The sequence below is a fragment of the Seriola aureovittata genome, chromosome 9, assembly GCF_021018895.1.
Source record: "Seriola aureovittata isolate HTS-2021-v1 ecotype China chromosome 9, ASM2101889v1, whole genome shotgun sequence".
Taxonomy (NCBI): domain Eukaryota; kingdom Metazoa; phylum Chordata; class Actinopteri; order Carangiformes; family Carangidae; genus Seriola; species Seriola aureovittata.
Genome location: NC_079372.1, coordinates 9,428,611 through 9,443,237, shown reverse-complemented (window position 1 = coordinate 9,443,237; position 14,627 = coordinate 9,428,611). Strand labels below are relative to the sequence as shown.

At 41.0% G+C, this 14,627-nt stretch overlaps 1 protein-coding gene across 1 annotated transcript in view; it reads right to left on the bottom strand.

Moving 5' to 3' along the window:
- The window catches only part of LOC130175161 (metabotropic glutamate receptor 7-like), a 60,755-nt gene that overhangs the window by 21,510 nt on the left and 24,618 nt on the right, over positions 1 to 14,627 (bottom strand). Inside the window, exons 2-6 of the mRNA XM_056385466.1 lie at positions 12,861 to 13,077; positions 6,989 to 7,124; positions 6,195 to 6,349; positions 3,725 to 3,862; positions 1,646 to 1,846 (exon numbers count right to left, since the gene is read on the bottom strand). Of these exons, the coding sequence (XP_056241441.1) occupies positions 1,646 to 1,846; positions 3,725 to 3,862; positions 6,195 to 6,349; positions 6,989 to 7,124; positions 12,861 to 13,077 (847 nt within the window). The remainder of the gene's footprint in view (positions 1 to 1,645; positions 1,847 to 3,724; positions 3,863 to 6,194; positions 6,350 to 6,988; positions 7,125 to 12,860; positions 13,078 to 14,627) is intronic.

Sequence of the window (14,627 nt, the reverse complement as noted above, 5' to 3'; positions counted from 1 at the left end):
GGTTTATTCATTCATTTAACCCTGATCCTTTTCAGTCATGGGATGTGTGTAGGTGTATAAGACTGCACTTCATATTAAGTGTGAAATTTTGTGTTTGGAGTATAGACTTATAGACTTAAATGAGCCAAAAAATAAACAGTGAAATGCAGGATTTGAAGAGGATCATTAGTATAATATGTCTATCCCAGTAAAGTACATACAGGTATACATTTCCCACATATACCATCAGTCATCACCAGTGTTATTTTAATACTTAAAAGAAAAGAAACAGTGAGCTGGGTCCACCTCTAAAAGTAGGCCAGTTTTCTGAGGAGATTACGCTGATTCCTTATTTCAAACAGCTGAATCTTAATCTAGAACATTTTGTGAAGAAACATTGCACTTCAGAAGAGCCTCTAATGATCACTGGCTGACATACATGCCAGCACATTTGTAATGACAAAGGCTTATCTTGTTTTAAACTCATCTCCCATTTGGCTCTCTTCCCCCCACTCACTCCTGCACTTCACAGCATTTGTCATTAATAGCTATTTTCCATTAATTGTTTATTATCTTGTACATCTCTATCTGCACAGGGCTGAATTATGTAGAGGTTCAAGTAGTGGTGGACCCATAATAAATCACATTGGCTCAAAATATTCCACAGATGCAGAAAGTGTTGTGATGCTTTTGACTAGGAATGAAAGTATGCAAATTTAAATTGTAGCCAGCTCACAAGCGACTGCATATGATGTGTAAAATAAGGGAAGTGGTACTTTATGCATTTATTTACTATTATTACCTTTTTATAGTCTGAAACTGGGATGATATATTTCATCTTGACACAGGAAACTGATGTGGACACACATCACCTTTGAGGAAAATACATCCACTGTAAAATCTGTCTGGTAAATATGTAATGGAAGCAAGAGGATGATTAGCTTAGCAGAGCATAAAGACTGGAAAGAGCTTGCCTGGCTCTGTCCAAGGGTTAAAAAATGCCTATAATATATATTTATCTTTGTCTATTTAATCCATTTGAAAACCAAATGCCCAGGTAATAGTCCATAAAACCATAACTTGTAATTTTTACATTTTGTACTTTTGTACAGATTAAACAAACAAAATGTAGCATGTTTCTTAGAGTTGGTTTCAGTCTCTGTGCAAAGCTCAGCTAACCGGCTGCCGGCCACAGCTGCATATTTACCGTACAGATGTGAAAGTGCCATCCATCTTCTCACGTGAGTCTCGGCAGAAAACAAAAACGTTCCTTTTAACTAATGTACTCGGGTCACTAGGCTCAATTCAGCTCATATACCGTGAGAGATAAAATGATATCATTGCAAAGACATCATTGTTTTATCTCATTTGTTTTTAGATGTGGTTCATCCATCTTGTGTTCCTCACTTCTACAGTATGCTCCATTATTCTGTATCTCCACATTAAAGCTTGAAACATAGTGGACGAAATACATTTCATGCTGTTCAATAAAACAACAGAACAGAGTATATCTGCAGCGATGAGTAACCAGTAACTAATTTTAACTTGCTTACTATAAGATGTAAAATGTCCTTCAAAACTGAAGTAGATAGCACACGACTTTGCTTTTCTTACCCACACAGTCTGTAGGCATCTGTTGTGTAGACTTCTGCAATGTGTCACTCACCGTTGAAGCTGGTGTTACGTATGTACTTCAGCAGAGTCTTTCCGTCGGCAGACTCCATTTGTGGACAGACGCCAAGATGATCAGGACACAAGTCCCTGTGCATGTTGTGGAGAGCGTGGGCCATGGCGTACACCGCGTCAATCACAAACTGTACCTTCCCTTCCTGCTCGTACTTGGAGTTGATCCCGATGCGCTCCTGGCCTGAGGGAAGAAAAAGGAAGAGGAGGGCTAACAGCCAAATACACCCTGAGCCATTAGGCATTACATTCTCTCAGCGCTCCCTGTCATCTGCAGCTTCATTTTTATTCCTCCATTTACCGTTTGCTGCCAGTCACTTCAGTTTTGATTTTGAAGGCATTACACCTAAAGGGACAATGTGTCAAAGGAAATAAGAAGACACATTTAATTCCCAAGTGGAAAATATCAAGCTGAACTGCGAGACAAAGTGTTTGTGACAAATACAGCGGATTCAGATTGACTTGCTGTGGTGTATTACGAAGTAATTGGCTGCTGAGAATGGACGTCGTTTGCCCCATCTGCAAGATGATGAAGATCACCGTGAACTTTAGTAACATACTCTTCCACAGTGGCTTCCTGCTCTTTATATCCTCCTCCCAGTGTACTGCCCTTTTGCTATGGGCTGCTGCAAAGGTTTTTGCCTCATGCCGCTGATACACTGCTTGAATACATAATGTACAACCTCTGCTGGATTTTTGTTTTTGTTACAAACTGAAGAAGCTATTTTATCCTCCTGGTAGATAAAAGCTGCATTTCAACGGGTGAATGGAAATGATAACAGCAAAAATACTACTGTTACTTTTACTAATAATAATGATCATCATCATGATCATCATCATTATCATCATAATTATAACATTCAAGCGCCTGGATAATAAAAATGCACCATCAAGAAAATAACGGCAAAAACTAAAAGACAATTTTCTCTTCAGTGAGAGCTGTTCATAGTTCCCGTGGAGAGCTCAGTGGAGGAGCAGATGATGTTAATAGGACGCATATAAGGGTGTGGGAGACTTGCATAGAGTGAGGGAGGTCAAAAGCAATCTGTGCTGACATTTCATCCCATTCCTCAGAACTTAACATATATTTCAGCCCACACATAACCTTTTTGGTTTTCCGAGCTCTGCATAGGGTGCTCAATGGACAGCCTGTGAATGCAAAAGCCTCCCGTTAGTATAACATTCATAAATATCAGCTTGGCTTGAGGTATAAAAAAAAGAAGAGAATATAGTGACAGCTATTTTCAGAGGAAATGAAAAAAAGATAAAAGACATTTATAGTCATTTTTATAGAGCGTTTGTGGGACTCACTAAGTGGACGAGCGTCTTCTGTCTTTGACGCATGACAGACTACGCTAAACAGGAGATTATAAAGGAAACAAAATCCCTCAGCAAACAGTAATTTGTGTCACACTGCTATTACCATCATCACGTATGCAAGCAAGATTAATACAGCATCCCACATCACAGGCATCATCCACGTAGATAATACATGCAGTGAAATGCCAGTCACAGTGCTGGCAGGCAGAGTTTAGGTAATAGATGGATGCATCACTGTTAGCAACAACACTATCATTAATTCTACCACAAAGGTGGCAATAAAGCAAGAGGGGGGCATGAACGGTATTTACGTGGCATTTTGTCATTTTCCCCCGTAATTTCGAACCTAAATGAAATGTACTCAGTTAGACTATGCTGAGCTGTAAAGGTGACTGAGTTAAGGGGGAATGGAGGGAATATGGGATTTAAGAGTTACAGGACATTAGCCGCAGGAGCAGACGGTGTGTAACTGTAGTATGACTAATACCACGTGGTGCATTATTATTCTAATTATAAACTCAGCCTGTCATGCACCCGCTGGGTGGAAACACCTGGTGTTAGACTTTCTGGCTGCGCCGCAGACAAGAGGGGCAAATTTAAAACCCCAAAGGTCTATCTTCAGCTTCTAATGCAAACCAAAGGTCAAGTTCACCTCAAAAAGATATAGGAGGATGATATTATGCATCGTCTTTTAGTGTTTTACAGAAATTATCCTAATTAGTTCATGTCAAAACCCATGTACCTGTGCATTTGCGGCTCGAATCCTCTCTCTTTGAGGCACTGAGGAGCCTGCAGTCAAAGTTTTCTTCCCAAAACTCAGCAAACCACACGTTCCTGCGATTGTTCTCCAGGGTGAGCGCAGTAAAGTATTCATCAAACCCTGGGAACAGAGGAAAGAGGAGAATGGCTCAGTTCCGGGCCAATTATCAACCAATTCCAACCTGGAGGAAATGAAGCGAAGCTTGTGAAGCAGTGTGGTGCTGCGGTGGCGGTGGCGGTGGTGGCGGTGTGGTGGTGGCTGCTAGGTGTTGGAAGCACACCAGCAAGCACTACTTCATCAAAATTTGACCACGGTGGTTCCTCTTCCTCTCAAGCCCCATGGAACTTTAATCACTTCTTTCATCTAGGAAATTACATTAATTAAAAAACAGGATGCATAATAAATAACGCAGGGATTCTAAGTGGTGCCACAGCCTGTTGCCTCGGGCTGTGAGGTCCTGTAGGTGCTGAACAGGTTTTCCTCACTTCATAAAATCCATTACTACAGAAGTGGATTGAAGGCATGATGTATTAGCTTATCACTAATTTCAACAGGGCTTAGGTGCCTGTATGACGCATTAATTTGAGGAGAGATAACTTGCTTCAACAAAGCAGAAAGAAAGCCTGTATTGCTGGATTTTGCTCTCTTGTTTGTGCAACTCTACCATCCAATGTGGGTCAGGAAGCTGAGCTGGAACTGAACTTCACTGAGAATTTTTTTTATTTTATTTTATTTTTTTTTTTTAAACACAATTTTCCGTCTGGAGAATAACGAATTTCACATTTTAAAGTGTGTCTGTCTGTGTCTCCACTGTCTGTTATCCAGTCATATCAGCTGAGTCGTGGGTAGAGGTGATAATGGCTAATCAGAGCTGAATGACTCAGCTGATTTTCTTTTCAAAAGACCATCAATGATGCATGGTGGATTAATAATATTCTTGCTGCTGCCAGAGTGTACATTTGTCCTGACTAGACCTTCCCTAATTAAGAAAAGCTTCATAAAACTCAAGCTTTCATATTTCCCCGATTGTAATGATTAGTGGTTATTAGGACTGTGACACTGGACAGAACTTTAAATAGGTGGTACATGCTGACAATATTCTATTTCTGTGGTAAATTTGTACATGTCCTGGCAAATGCAGCAGTATAATTTCCTCGTTTACTTCCTTTTTCTTGTGGGTGGACATTTTTAGGCTGCAGTTTTACAGAGGAATCCACTTCTAAGCTCATAAAAACAGTTAATGTTAAAAATGTTAAAATGATCAAAAAAAAGCATAAATGCTTAATATTAAAAACCACATTAAAGACCTTTCATTTCGTGTTCATTTCAATAATGATAAAGAGACTAATTTCTCCAGTAGTCTGCGATTGGAGACTCTTGACTTTTAAAGCAAGTAAAACCACACTGATCAATATGTGCTGTCTGCAAGAGGGGACACTGTTACATTTACTGGTTCTACGTTTAATAATAAAATAGCCAATTTATTCAGACTGATTTTAGTCTGGTCATGTGCAACCCACGGCCATATGTAACAACAAGGTCATACTTGCTCTCTGAGGACTGTCGAAAGTCATTCTGAGAAATGCAGGAAACTGCCAACTTAAGCTGAAATAGGTGAGACAGACGGAGACGAAGTGGGTAAATAAAATTACATCACCTCTCTTGAAATGCATTGAACGTCACAGACTTTTGAATAGTATATCTTATATGTGCATTTTCTTTTTGGCATTTGTGTTGATTTGCATTTAAATGGGCTTGTGAGTGAGTCAATGACATGGAAATGTTAAAAAATGTCCAATATGTTCTTGAGACCAAACTAATCAATTTCTTTTCATATTGACAATGGTTGAAATTACTATGTATAGTGTGAATGGGGTCGGTCGTATATATGTGCACACACACACACACACACACACACATATACACGTATATCTTGAACGAATTGTGAAGATTGCAGTTATGTGGTATGTGCCATAACCATTCAGGCACCAGGATATTGCCCCCAATATTTTCATATTTACACTCGACCACATGACTATTTAACAGAGACAGTGAATATCAGACTGATCTGCCAGATGGCACAGAAACACGACTTTAAATTAAGGCTACTGTTGATCTGTATCTAATGGACGTGTAAATCGCAACTGCTTGCTAACAAGATCATCATATCAGTTTTATAAGATGATAAGATGTCAGTGTTTAAAACTTTTTGCTGCCCCTGAGTGGCTATAAAAACAGTTATTGCAGGTTTTTCATAGATTTCATAACTTATGAATTCTAGTATGGTCTGTAAATAATTACACAAATAAACAATGAGTCCCTTTAAAACAGTCCAGTTGAAAACTATACATGTGGTGTGAGTCTGTGTGTGTGTGTGTGTGTGTGTGTGTGTGTGTGTGTGTGTGTGTGTGTGTGTGTGTTTGTGTGTGTGCGCGCTCTGGTATGTCTGTACCTTTAATGGAGGAGCGCTTGGGCAGTATAGTGACTGCTCCCACCGCTACATCTTCAAGCTGGTGGATGGGACTGCTCTTGGCCCCCCAGCTGTCAGATCCAATCCACAGGAAATGGCCCACCTGATTGGCCCTCTTGGTGGCATTGAGAACTCCCCTGCAAGGACATCCGTGTGTGAATTAGGAGAGAGTACAAGAGGCGTGTGCAATCTAATATCTATTACAAAAAAGGCACAGCTGGCTTTAAGGAGCTGTTTGGGCATTTCAGCCCTGTCATGTACAGTTTTTCATTCGTTCTTCTCATTAAAGGCGAGAAAGAAAGGAGGAAAACTACTATTTTTTTCATTAACTGGTTTATGTTTTGTTTTGTGTTGAGAAAATATGTTGTTTTTATATCTTATTTGAAGATAATAGGGATAGCGATAGGCAGTTACTCTCAATCTCTCATTCGTCTCTTCTTTTACATTTTACAATCACATTCACTTCATTCTGAATTTACAGGTACTAAATGTTTGATTCTGTGTTTCTTTACATAAACACTCCCCATGGGGCATTGTAAATGAAACAATATCTCTGTTGCTTTGTTGTGATCTGTATTCCCACTCCTCCTCTGAGGCAGGCTTGTGTTTGTGTTTTTGGAGGTATGTTTGTGTAGCAGACATCCTGTGCGCATGGTAAATCTGTGCCTCTAGCCTGTCTTCAGGAGCTGCTACTCAGAGATTAAAGACTTGAACATGGCAAGTCATCAACACGCCTGAGCAACATGGATGAAGCCAGAATGTGCTGCGCTCCTCACCGTATGTCTTCTTCACTGGCAAAAATGACGACTGCCCGCGAGTGCTGCGTTTCCAGGAGTTGTTGGATGGCTTTGTCATAATCCTCCAGCTTGGGGTTGTGGGGTATTTTCAAAGACTGGGCGATGCAGATTCCACCTTTTAATGGGAAAGGAGTAAGAAATGATAAGGCCTCTGGGATGATCTCAACCATTCACTCACTCTCACACACAAATGTATACACACTCACATGCACACAAAGCCTGAGGTCATAATAGCTGCTTTTTTTTTCCTATGAAAATCTCACCCATATGGAAATGGGAAACACATCTACACACAATAGTGAGATTTTGATGATGCTGTCATGCTTGCTACAGAGTCTAAATGATAGTCTTACAGTGTATACATTTACATTTTGGCAATGATCTGCAAACCACAGCAGCATGCAATATAACACTCAAACTGCGCCTACCGACTGAGCACCAGCACCATTTCACAGAGAGTAACAAACATATCAGCTATAACAAATCCAATAATCCGCACCAACAGGGACATAAAGCTACAGATTTCATATTAAGTATTTGTGAAAATCCAACAGCTTTCCATTGACTTTTCATTTAAAGCCATTATCAAACATCTCTTGTTGGACCCTGCACCAATCAGATAGCACAGCAGGCAATAACAAACAAAGAGGATATTAATATTGACAATAAATCATTCTCAGACAGGTCACCACTAATGATTTTTTACAGGACGAAGGGTACTGATTACTTCCGTGTGCTGCTAAATTGTTGCTAGATACTGTATTTGGCACAGTATATTATTGCAATTGGCTTTTAACAGATTGCTAGGTATTGTTATCTTCAGGGTTTTATTCAACAACTCATTATCAGGCAGAGAAGCAAAATTATATCTTTCACCAAAAAAATAGTACTAATAAAAGAGTTTTTGCTCCGCTCTGGTACGGTAATTATAGGTGTGAAGGACACGCTAACCTTTGAAGCACTTTAGATAAACAGATAATATGATCACCTGTGCAAGGGAACATCCTAACTACTGTAGGCCCAGCCTGAGTCAACAGCAAAGCTCTACACAAACCAATTAAAATATCTCCTGCTCAAGCATTTTAATAGTCTACCCAATAACCTTTCAGTTTGAATTTCCCTGAGTAGACAGAGAAATGGAAGGAATCTCCTAATTGCCAGTCTCCTCAGGCTCATTACTTTGATATAAACAGCTTTTAGCTGGCAGATCACACATCTCCAGTCATGGTTTACTGTGGCATTTCTAAAGGCAAAAGATAGCAAAATGACAACTGCTGAACCGCCCCTTAACTATCCATTTTTCTACTACCAGCAGGCAGAATTAGGAATATTTCTTGATGTGAGAAAACATTCAGGGATGACTGCTGTTATCCTCCCCAAGTGGACTACACATGAAAAAAAAGTGAAGATCTCGCCAATGGCCTAGCTGTTGCTCAAGGGTTTGTAGTATCCTGTTAAAGTGAGACGTGCTTGGTGTCATTTGTGCAGAGCAGTCAGCATTTGCAGGTCTCCAAGGGACGACACCAAAGCTCTGTTTCAGAACAGAGATTTAAGTTGATTCCAGCCAGAAAATCCTACAGTGTGACACTGCACTTCAAGATTTCTGTTTTAGAAAACTAGCGCTGTTTAACATTTGATTCTGGCGTATTAGCAGCAGCTTTCAGCTCCAGGGGGCCAGTAAGTCTGCAGGTAGGTATCACACGCACTTTTCACTCCAGAGAGGCAAAAAAGGATAAACTCATAATATGCTGAGAACTGAAGTCTCATGAAAATACATTATCCCCATTGCAACAAAGAACCCTGTGGGCCTGTGTGAAGAGTTATGATGGTCTTGAACAGAGATGTATTATAGGTCAAAACAGTCAATAATACAGATGGAGACCACAGGAGCCACTGATGAAGATAAGAAGCATTTGGAGCAAATCCCATCTTCAGAGTGAAGCAGAGGGCACCAGAGCTGAACGTGCTGCGAGTTTAAGACCGCCCTAAAGGCTGCAGATCGGCGGTTGTGCAGCGGTGGCTAAATTATTGAATGCCTGCAGAATACCTCATCTGTCAGTCAGTCAAATGGCCAGTCAGTCTTTTAGTTGGGGAGGCGGGTGTGATGGAAATGCAAGTGGTGTATCTGTGCTTCCAGAGCGCTGTGCTGTGGGTCGGACTGCCTTCACCTGTCACTGGAAGGTATTGTGCGGACTTGAAAGAGTCCTCGAAAGAAACTGTGGGTTTAAAAGAAGAGCTGCACGTCTGTGTTGGCTGGAGATGTGTGTTGCGAGACAGATAAATGTCAGGCTGTGGGAGAGGAGAGTGTTTTATTCCAACTTGTTGAAGTCTCATCCAAGAAATAGGATTGTATAGTGATACTGTACTGTCTAGCTGTCACTTAGAGTCAGTGAGGACGACACGTATGCTTTTTAAATTTCTGCTTACAATAGAAGTGAGATGTGCTGGTTTGTGACACTGGATTTTTTCGCTGCACCTTATTCATTTACCTATGATCCCACAAAATTATCTCAAAAGTATATGCACCGTGAACCCCTACCCTCTGCTCCACATTTGATTAATATATCAAAGACAGCTTAATGATCATGATGACTAAATTCATCAGGTCTTGGAAGTTCTCCACTTATCTGTCTGAGTGCCATAGGTCATGCCCTGCATTAACTGCTTCCATTATTCATCCTCAATGCCCTCGGTTCTGAAAATGCACTTCAGGGTGGGGAATCCAGCTTTGCCATTTTGCTTAGTGAAATACAAATCCCTTTAAATTAGAGGCTCTTGATGGATTTGACCCCCCACCTGCCTACTCAACACCCTCCAAACCCAAACCTCCAGGGGATCCATAATGCTGCAATTATATTTATCACCTCGACAGTCAAAAGGCAGACTTGCTCGCTCCCGTCTCCCCGCCTGAGCACGTGGGAGCACATCAAAATGGGCTGCCATGCAGCTGACATTCATATTTAGCATCTGTGTGCCCTTCCATATCCTGCACGACATTCCTCGTTGCTGTTCTGGGATTTGACAATGTTGAGGGGTCATGTAGAAATATCATGGTCTATTTTATGGTGTTTGCAAACGCATCAGGCCTCTTCTACAGTCTATTCCTACTGCTAAATATGAGTGCTATACACTGGCTGATTTTTTTTTCCCCCCTCAGTGCCCAGACTTGATCTAAGGACGCATAGTGTTGGCAACTTGCTGCAATCAATTCTACAGTGATATTTTGTGGGAGGTTTTCCTCAAATGCAAGCCTTTTTATCAAATGGGAAAACTGAACTCCATCGCTCTGGCTTGAGTCCAGACAGACACAGAAAAATACAAACAAGATTAATCTCTGCCAGCTTCACCTGCAGCCAGGATGAAGGTGCACAATGGAACAGTGCCTATATAGGAGAGAGAAAGAAAGAAAAAAAAAAGAAAAAGCAGAAGAGATCAATACAGGCTGACCATCACTCCAGTCTCAGCTTGGGGTAATGGGCAACCATATTGCATTAGTCCGCTAGATGGTTCTCCTTGAAGTGGTGAAGCGAGAATCCTGCTAATGCATCTGACATTTCACTGCAACCAAACAGAGCAGCCACAAAAACCGTCTCAAGGTCTCATTGATCAACTTGCAGGGATGCTGCAACAAAATCCACCCTACAATGTTGCTTTTGCTCTGCAGTTACTCATAATACACTTACAGTATTTTCCAGATATTCTCCTTCCTATTCACTCAGATTTTTTTCAATTCAATCCATTCCAGTCAGTTTTAATGCAGAACCGCCGCCTTTGAGTGAATCCTGGGAATGTATAGTTGTGCTATTACATAATTATTGTGTTTATTAAAGATAAGATGCCTTGGGTAAAGGGAGCTTTTCTTGAGAGGAAATAATTCCCATTTGTATATGAATACAAAATACTGCAAAGTGAGTGCAGCTTGGAAGCAACAGGATGAGTCAACAACAACAATGGTTTATGATTTCATACTCCTTGTGTAGCTGTTCAGGAGTCATAAGAATATCAGTGTGTTTGCGGCTTTTTGCAAAAGGGAGAAGTGGAAAATATATCTGAGAACACCAGCTGGAAGAAACTGCATTTATCACAGGATATAAGATGAAGTGAAACTTCCAAAATAAGCCTTAAAGCAGGAGTTTTCCTTATTTGTTCGTACACAGGCTGCTTTCTCGCTGTCTCTCTCTCTCTTTCTCTCTCTCTCTCTCTTCCCCGTCTCTCTCTTTCTGTCGATGCAAATTACGCAGCCACAAACAGCTTCTTAAAGTTTTAATGAGTGATCACACTGGACACAAATGCACACTGATAAAAAATGCATGGTGGACTTCTGATCGGTGCCTGTGGGATGTCATTAGCTTTGCTCATTTTAGAGGTTTCCGCACATTAGTCTGTTTGAAAAGACAGATCACTCCCTGAAGATTTACAGGAAATGGATTGGGATCCAAAGAGGTGAAGGTGAGAAGCAGCAAAATACTTGGTCCTGGTGTTGTGAGTTGCACGGATGTGCTATCATGGGTAACGGAGGGTCATCTTTCCAGCACAGATTATATTTATCTTAAAGTGATTCTTTCAAAAAGATGGAAAAAGAATTGGGTTTTTGAACACAGACCTATTGCCAACTCTTGTGCGTTAAAAACCATCTTACAGTCATCCAACATGACTGTAGTAATGTATCCTCGTCCTGATCTTGTAGAAATACTGCAGCAGCAACTATGTGAAGTCTCTACAGACCTAAGCACAGTACAATAGATCACATGATTTGACAAAGATAGCCGACCCATTGTACTGTATAGCAACTGAGTGTCTCCTGGCTACAGCAATGACTGCTGATTCACATGTACAGCCAAATGCCAACAACAGCATCAATGTGGAAAAAGCAGGTGAGTCAAGCGTGTGCACAATTTTCAGCCCAATACAGGCAAAACCACAACACCTCGTCTGAACGCAAAATCTGTGTTATGCTGTAAGTGCTCCTCAGGACCCTTATCCTAACCTCTGAAAACCGAAATCTTAATGCAACAGTTTGACTGTCAAGCCAAAAAGAGGATCACTGCCACTTTAAACAATCACCATTAATGTTACATTACAGGACCCAACAAACATGACTGATTCTAATAGCTTGCTTTCTAGACCAGTCAGTGGTTCAGCTCTCTCTTTTTAATCACATGGTTTCTTAGGGAAATGCCTCGAGACGTTGACCAGAGAAGGCAGGCTTCGCTTCTAAAAAGACTAAATATCTGAAACCCTGCTGCTTCATACGCACAACTGGACCAGAGTGGTTTGAACTGACCATAAAGCTGACTGTCATCATTAACATCCTCAGAGCCCTGCACTCTCACTAGCAGGGATAAAAAATGAGGTTGAGTGAAACTGAAAAGGCAGATCATAAAACAAAACTCTCCCAAATGACCAGTTGCCAGGCCTCTCTCTCTCTCTCTCTCTCTCTCTCTCTCTCTCTCTCTCTCTCTCTGTGTTGGCCAAAGACACCGAATTAGAAATTTTCAGACAATTCCTCTTCGGAGTTTGCAAAAAGCTGAAATGGTTATATTTAAAAGTAAAAACAAACAAACAAACAAACAAACAAAACAGTGACATGAGTACAGGCAATGCTCATTACTGCGACACGGCATCTTCTCTAAAAGCCGTTTCTCTGTCTACATTTCCAGTAACACTCCACAATTCACTGGGGAACAGAAGCAGAAGTTGCCAAACAGATCAATAATTCATCCACCGAAAACATATTTCACAATGAACTGGAAAACTGAACTTTCTCTGGGCCAAAACTGAAAGTGCATGTTTTAAAGAAGACAAATATATTCATTTTGTGTAGTGTCCATCACTGATCACCTTTCCTTACCTGCTTCTTTGGAGAGTTGTGTGAAGGCCTCTACTCCTTTCTCTCCATAGCTGCCCTCCGAGGCAATGGTGGAGACGTAAGACCAGCCCAGGGCTTGGATAATGTCCACCATGGCCTGGGCCTGGAATGAGTCTGGAGGAACCACCCGCGAGAAGAAGTCATAGCGCCTGTCGTCACTCAACTCCGGGGCTGTTGACGCATAGCTGATCTGCGGGATCTTGAGGAGAAAGGGTTGGGGTCGGAGAGAGGAAAGGAACGTTTACTCATGTGTTGGCGTTATTCTGGTGCAGCATCATATTTGGTTGCTATGGTGACTGTTCTGACATATCACATTTTTAAATGGCCATGTCCAAAATCCCTCACTATTTACTATACAGTACACAATATTTGCTGTCTGACATTTTATTTGAGAGTGAAATTCATGCACCGTATGCCCTCAATGTGCCACATAGGATAGAAACGAAAATCACAGTGATTGCCAGGGTCAGTTATCTTTGGAGGCTTAAGGAATAGTACGACACTTTAAGAAATACACTTTCTTGCTGAGAGTTAATGAGGAGATGAATAACTCATGTCATTATGCCATATACTGTATGAAGCTACCTCTAGCAGCTGGTTGGCTACAGTAAAGTTAGCAGCTAGCTTGGCTCTGTCTTAAGGTAACAAAACCTGCCTACTAGGGCCTCTACATCTCTCTGATTAATACTTTATATGTTGTTTAATCCGTACAAAGACAGAAGTTTTTATAAAGTTGAAACAACAACAAAGGCCCCAGAAATAAATGTCTAAAGGAGGAGCATTCGACAGTGTCAGAATCACATCTTCAAAGGCACGGCCACCTTTTAATCGAGCTCGAGCATGAAGGACAATCAGTATGCCCTGGTTAGGAGAACCTAAGTGACCTTCTAGTGATATAAGGATGGAGTAGGTCAGAAATGAACACAGCTGCCTGACCATGTAGGGCGCTGTATGTGAAAACAAATACCATAAAATGAATTTAAACTTAAACGTGATGGGAAGCCAATGTAAAGATGATAGGCTGGGTGTGATGTGAGAAGTGCTGCTTCAATCATTTGTAGACGGCCCAGAGAAGACTTGCTGAGGCAGGTGAAAAGGGAGTTGTCAGGACGATATAAAAATTTGGCTATGTTTCTTAAATGGGAAAAACACATATGGGTTAACGATGTGATGTGTTGATCGAAATGCATAGCCTGATCAAAGATCAGAGATTTCTAAGATCAGATTGTCCAGTGAAGAAAGGGATAGATCCGATAGAATGAACAACCTGGGAGGCTATATGCTATCTGAAGCAATGATAAGGACCTCAGTCCTCTAACCACATTTATCTGTAAGAAGTTGTTATCCATTCACTTCTTTATCGCTATCAGACAGTTATGCAAAACAGACAGTTTATCACTCACTGGGTCTAGAGGACAATATCATTGTCACAAACATCATCAGAAAAACAGTGGAAAGAGATTTATTTAAATTTGCTAATTATATAAATTAAGGGAAGCATATATCAAAAAAATAGTATTGGACCAGAGATAGAACCATGGGGCACACCACCAGAAAGAGCAGCCATTTCAGACATGTAGGAGTGAAGCAAAACAGAAAAACTCCAATCTGAGCGATAGGAGGAGAACCAGTCCAGAGCACTCCCAGAGACACCCACCCACTGCCTGAGCCTTTCAATCAGGATGCTGTGATCTACAGTGAAAAAAAAAGCTGCAGTAATATCCAGTAGCACCAAAACAGAACATTCGC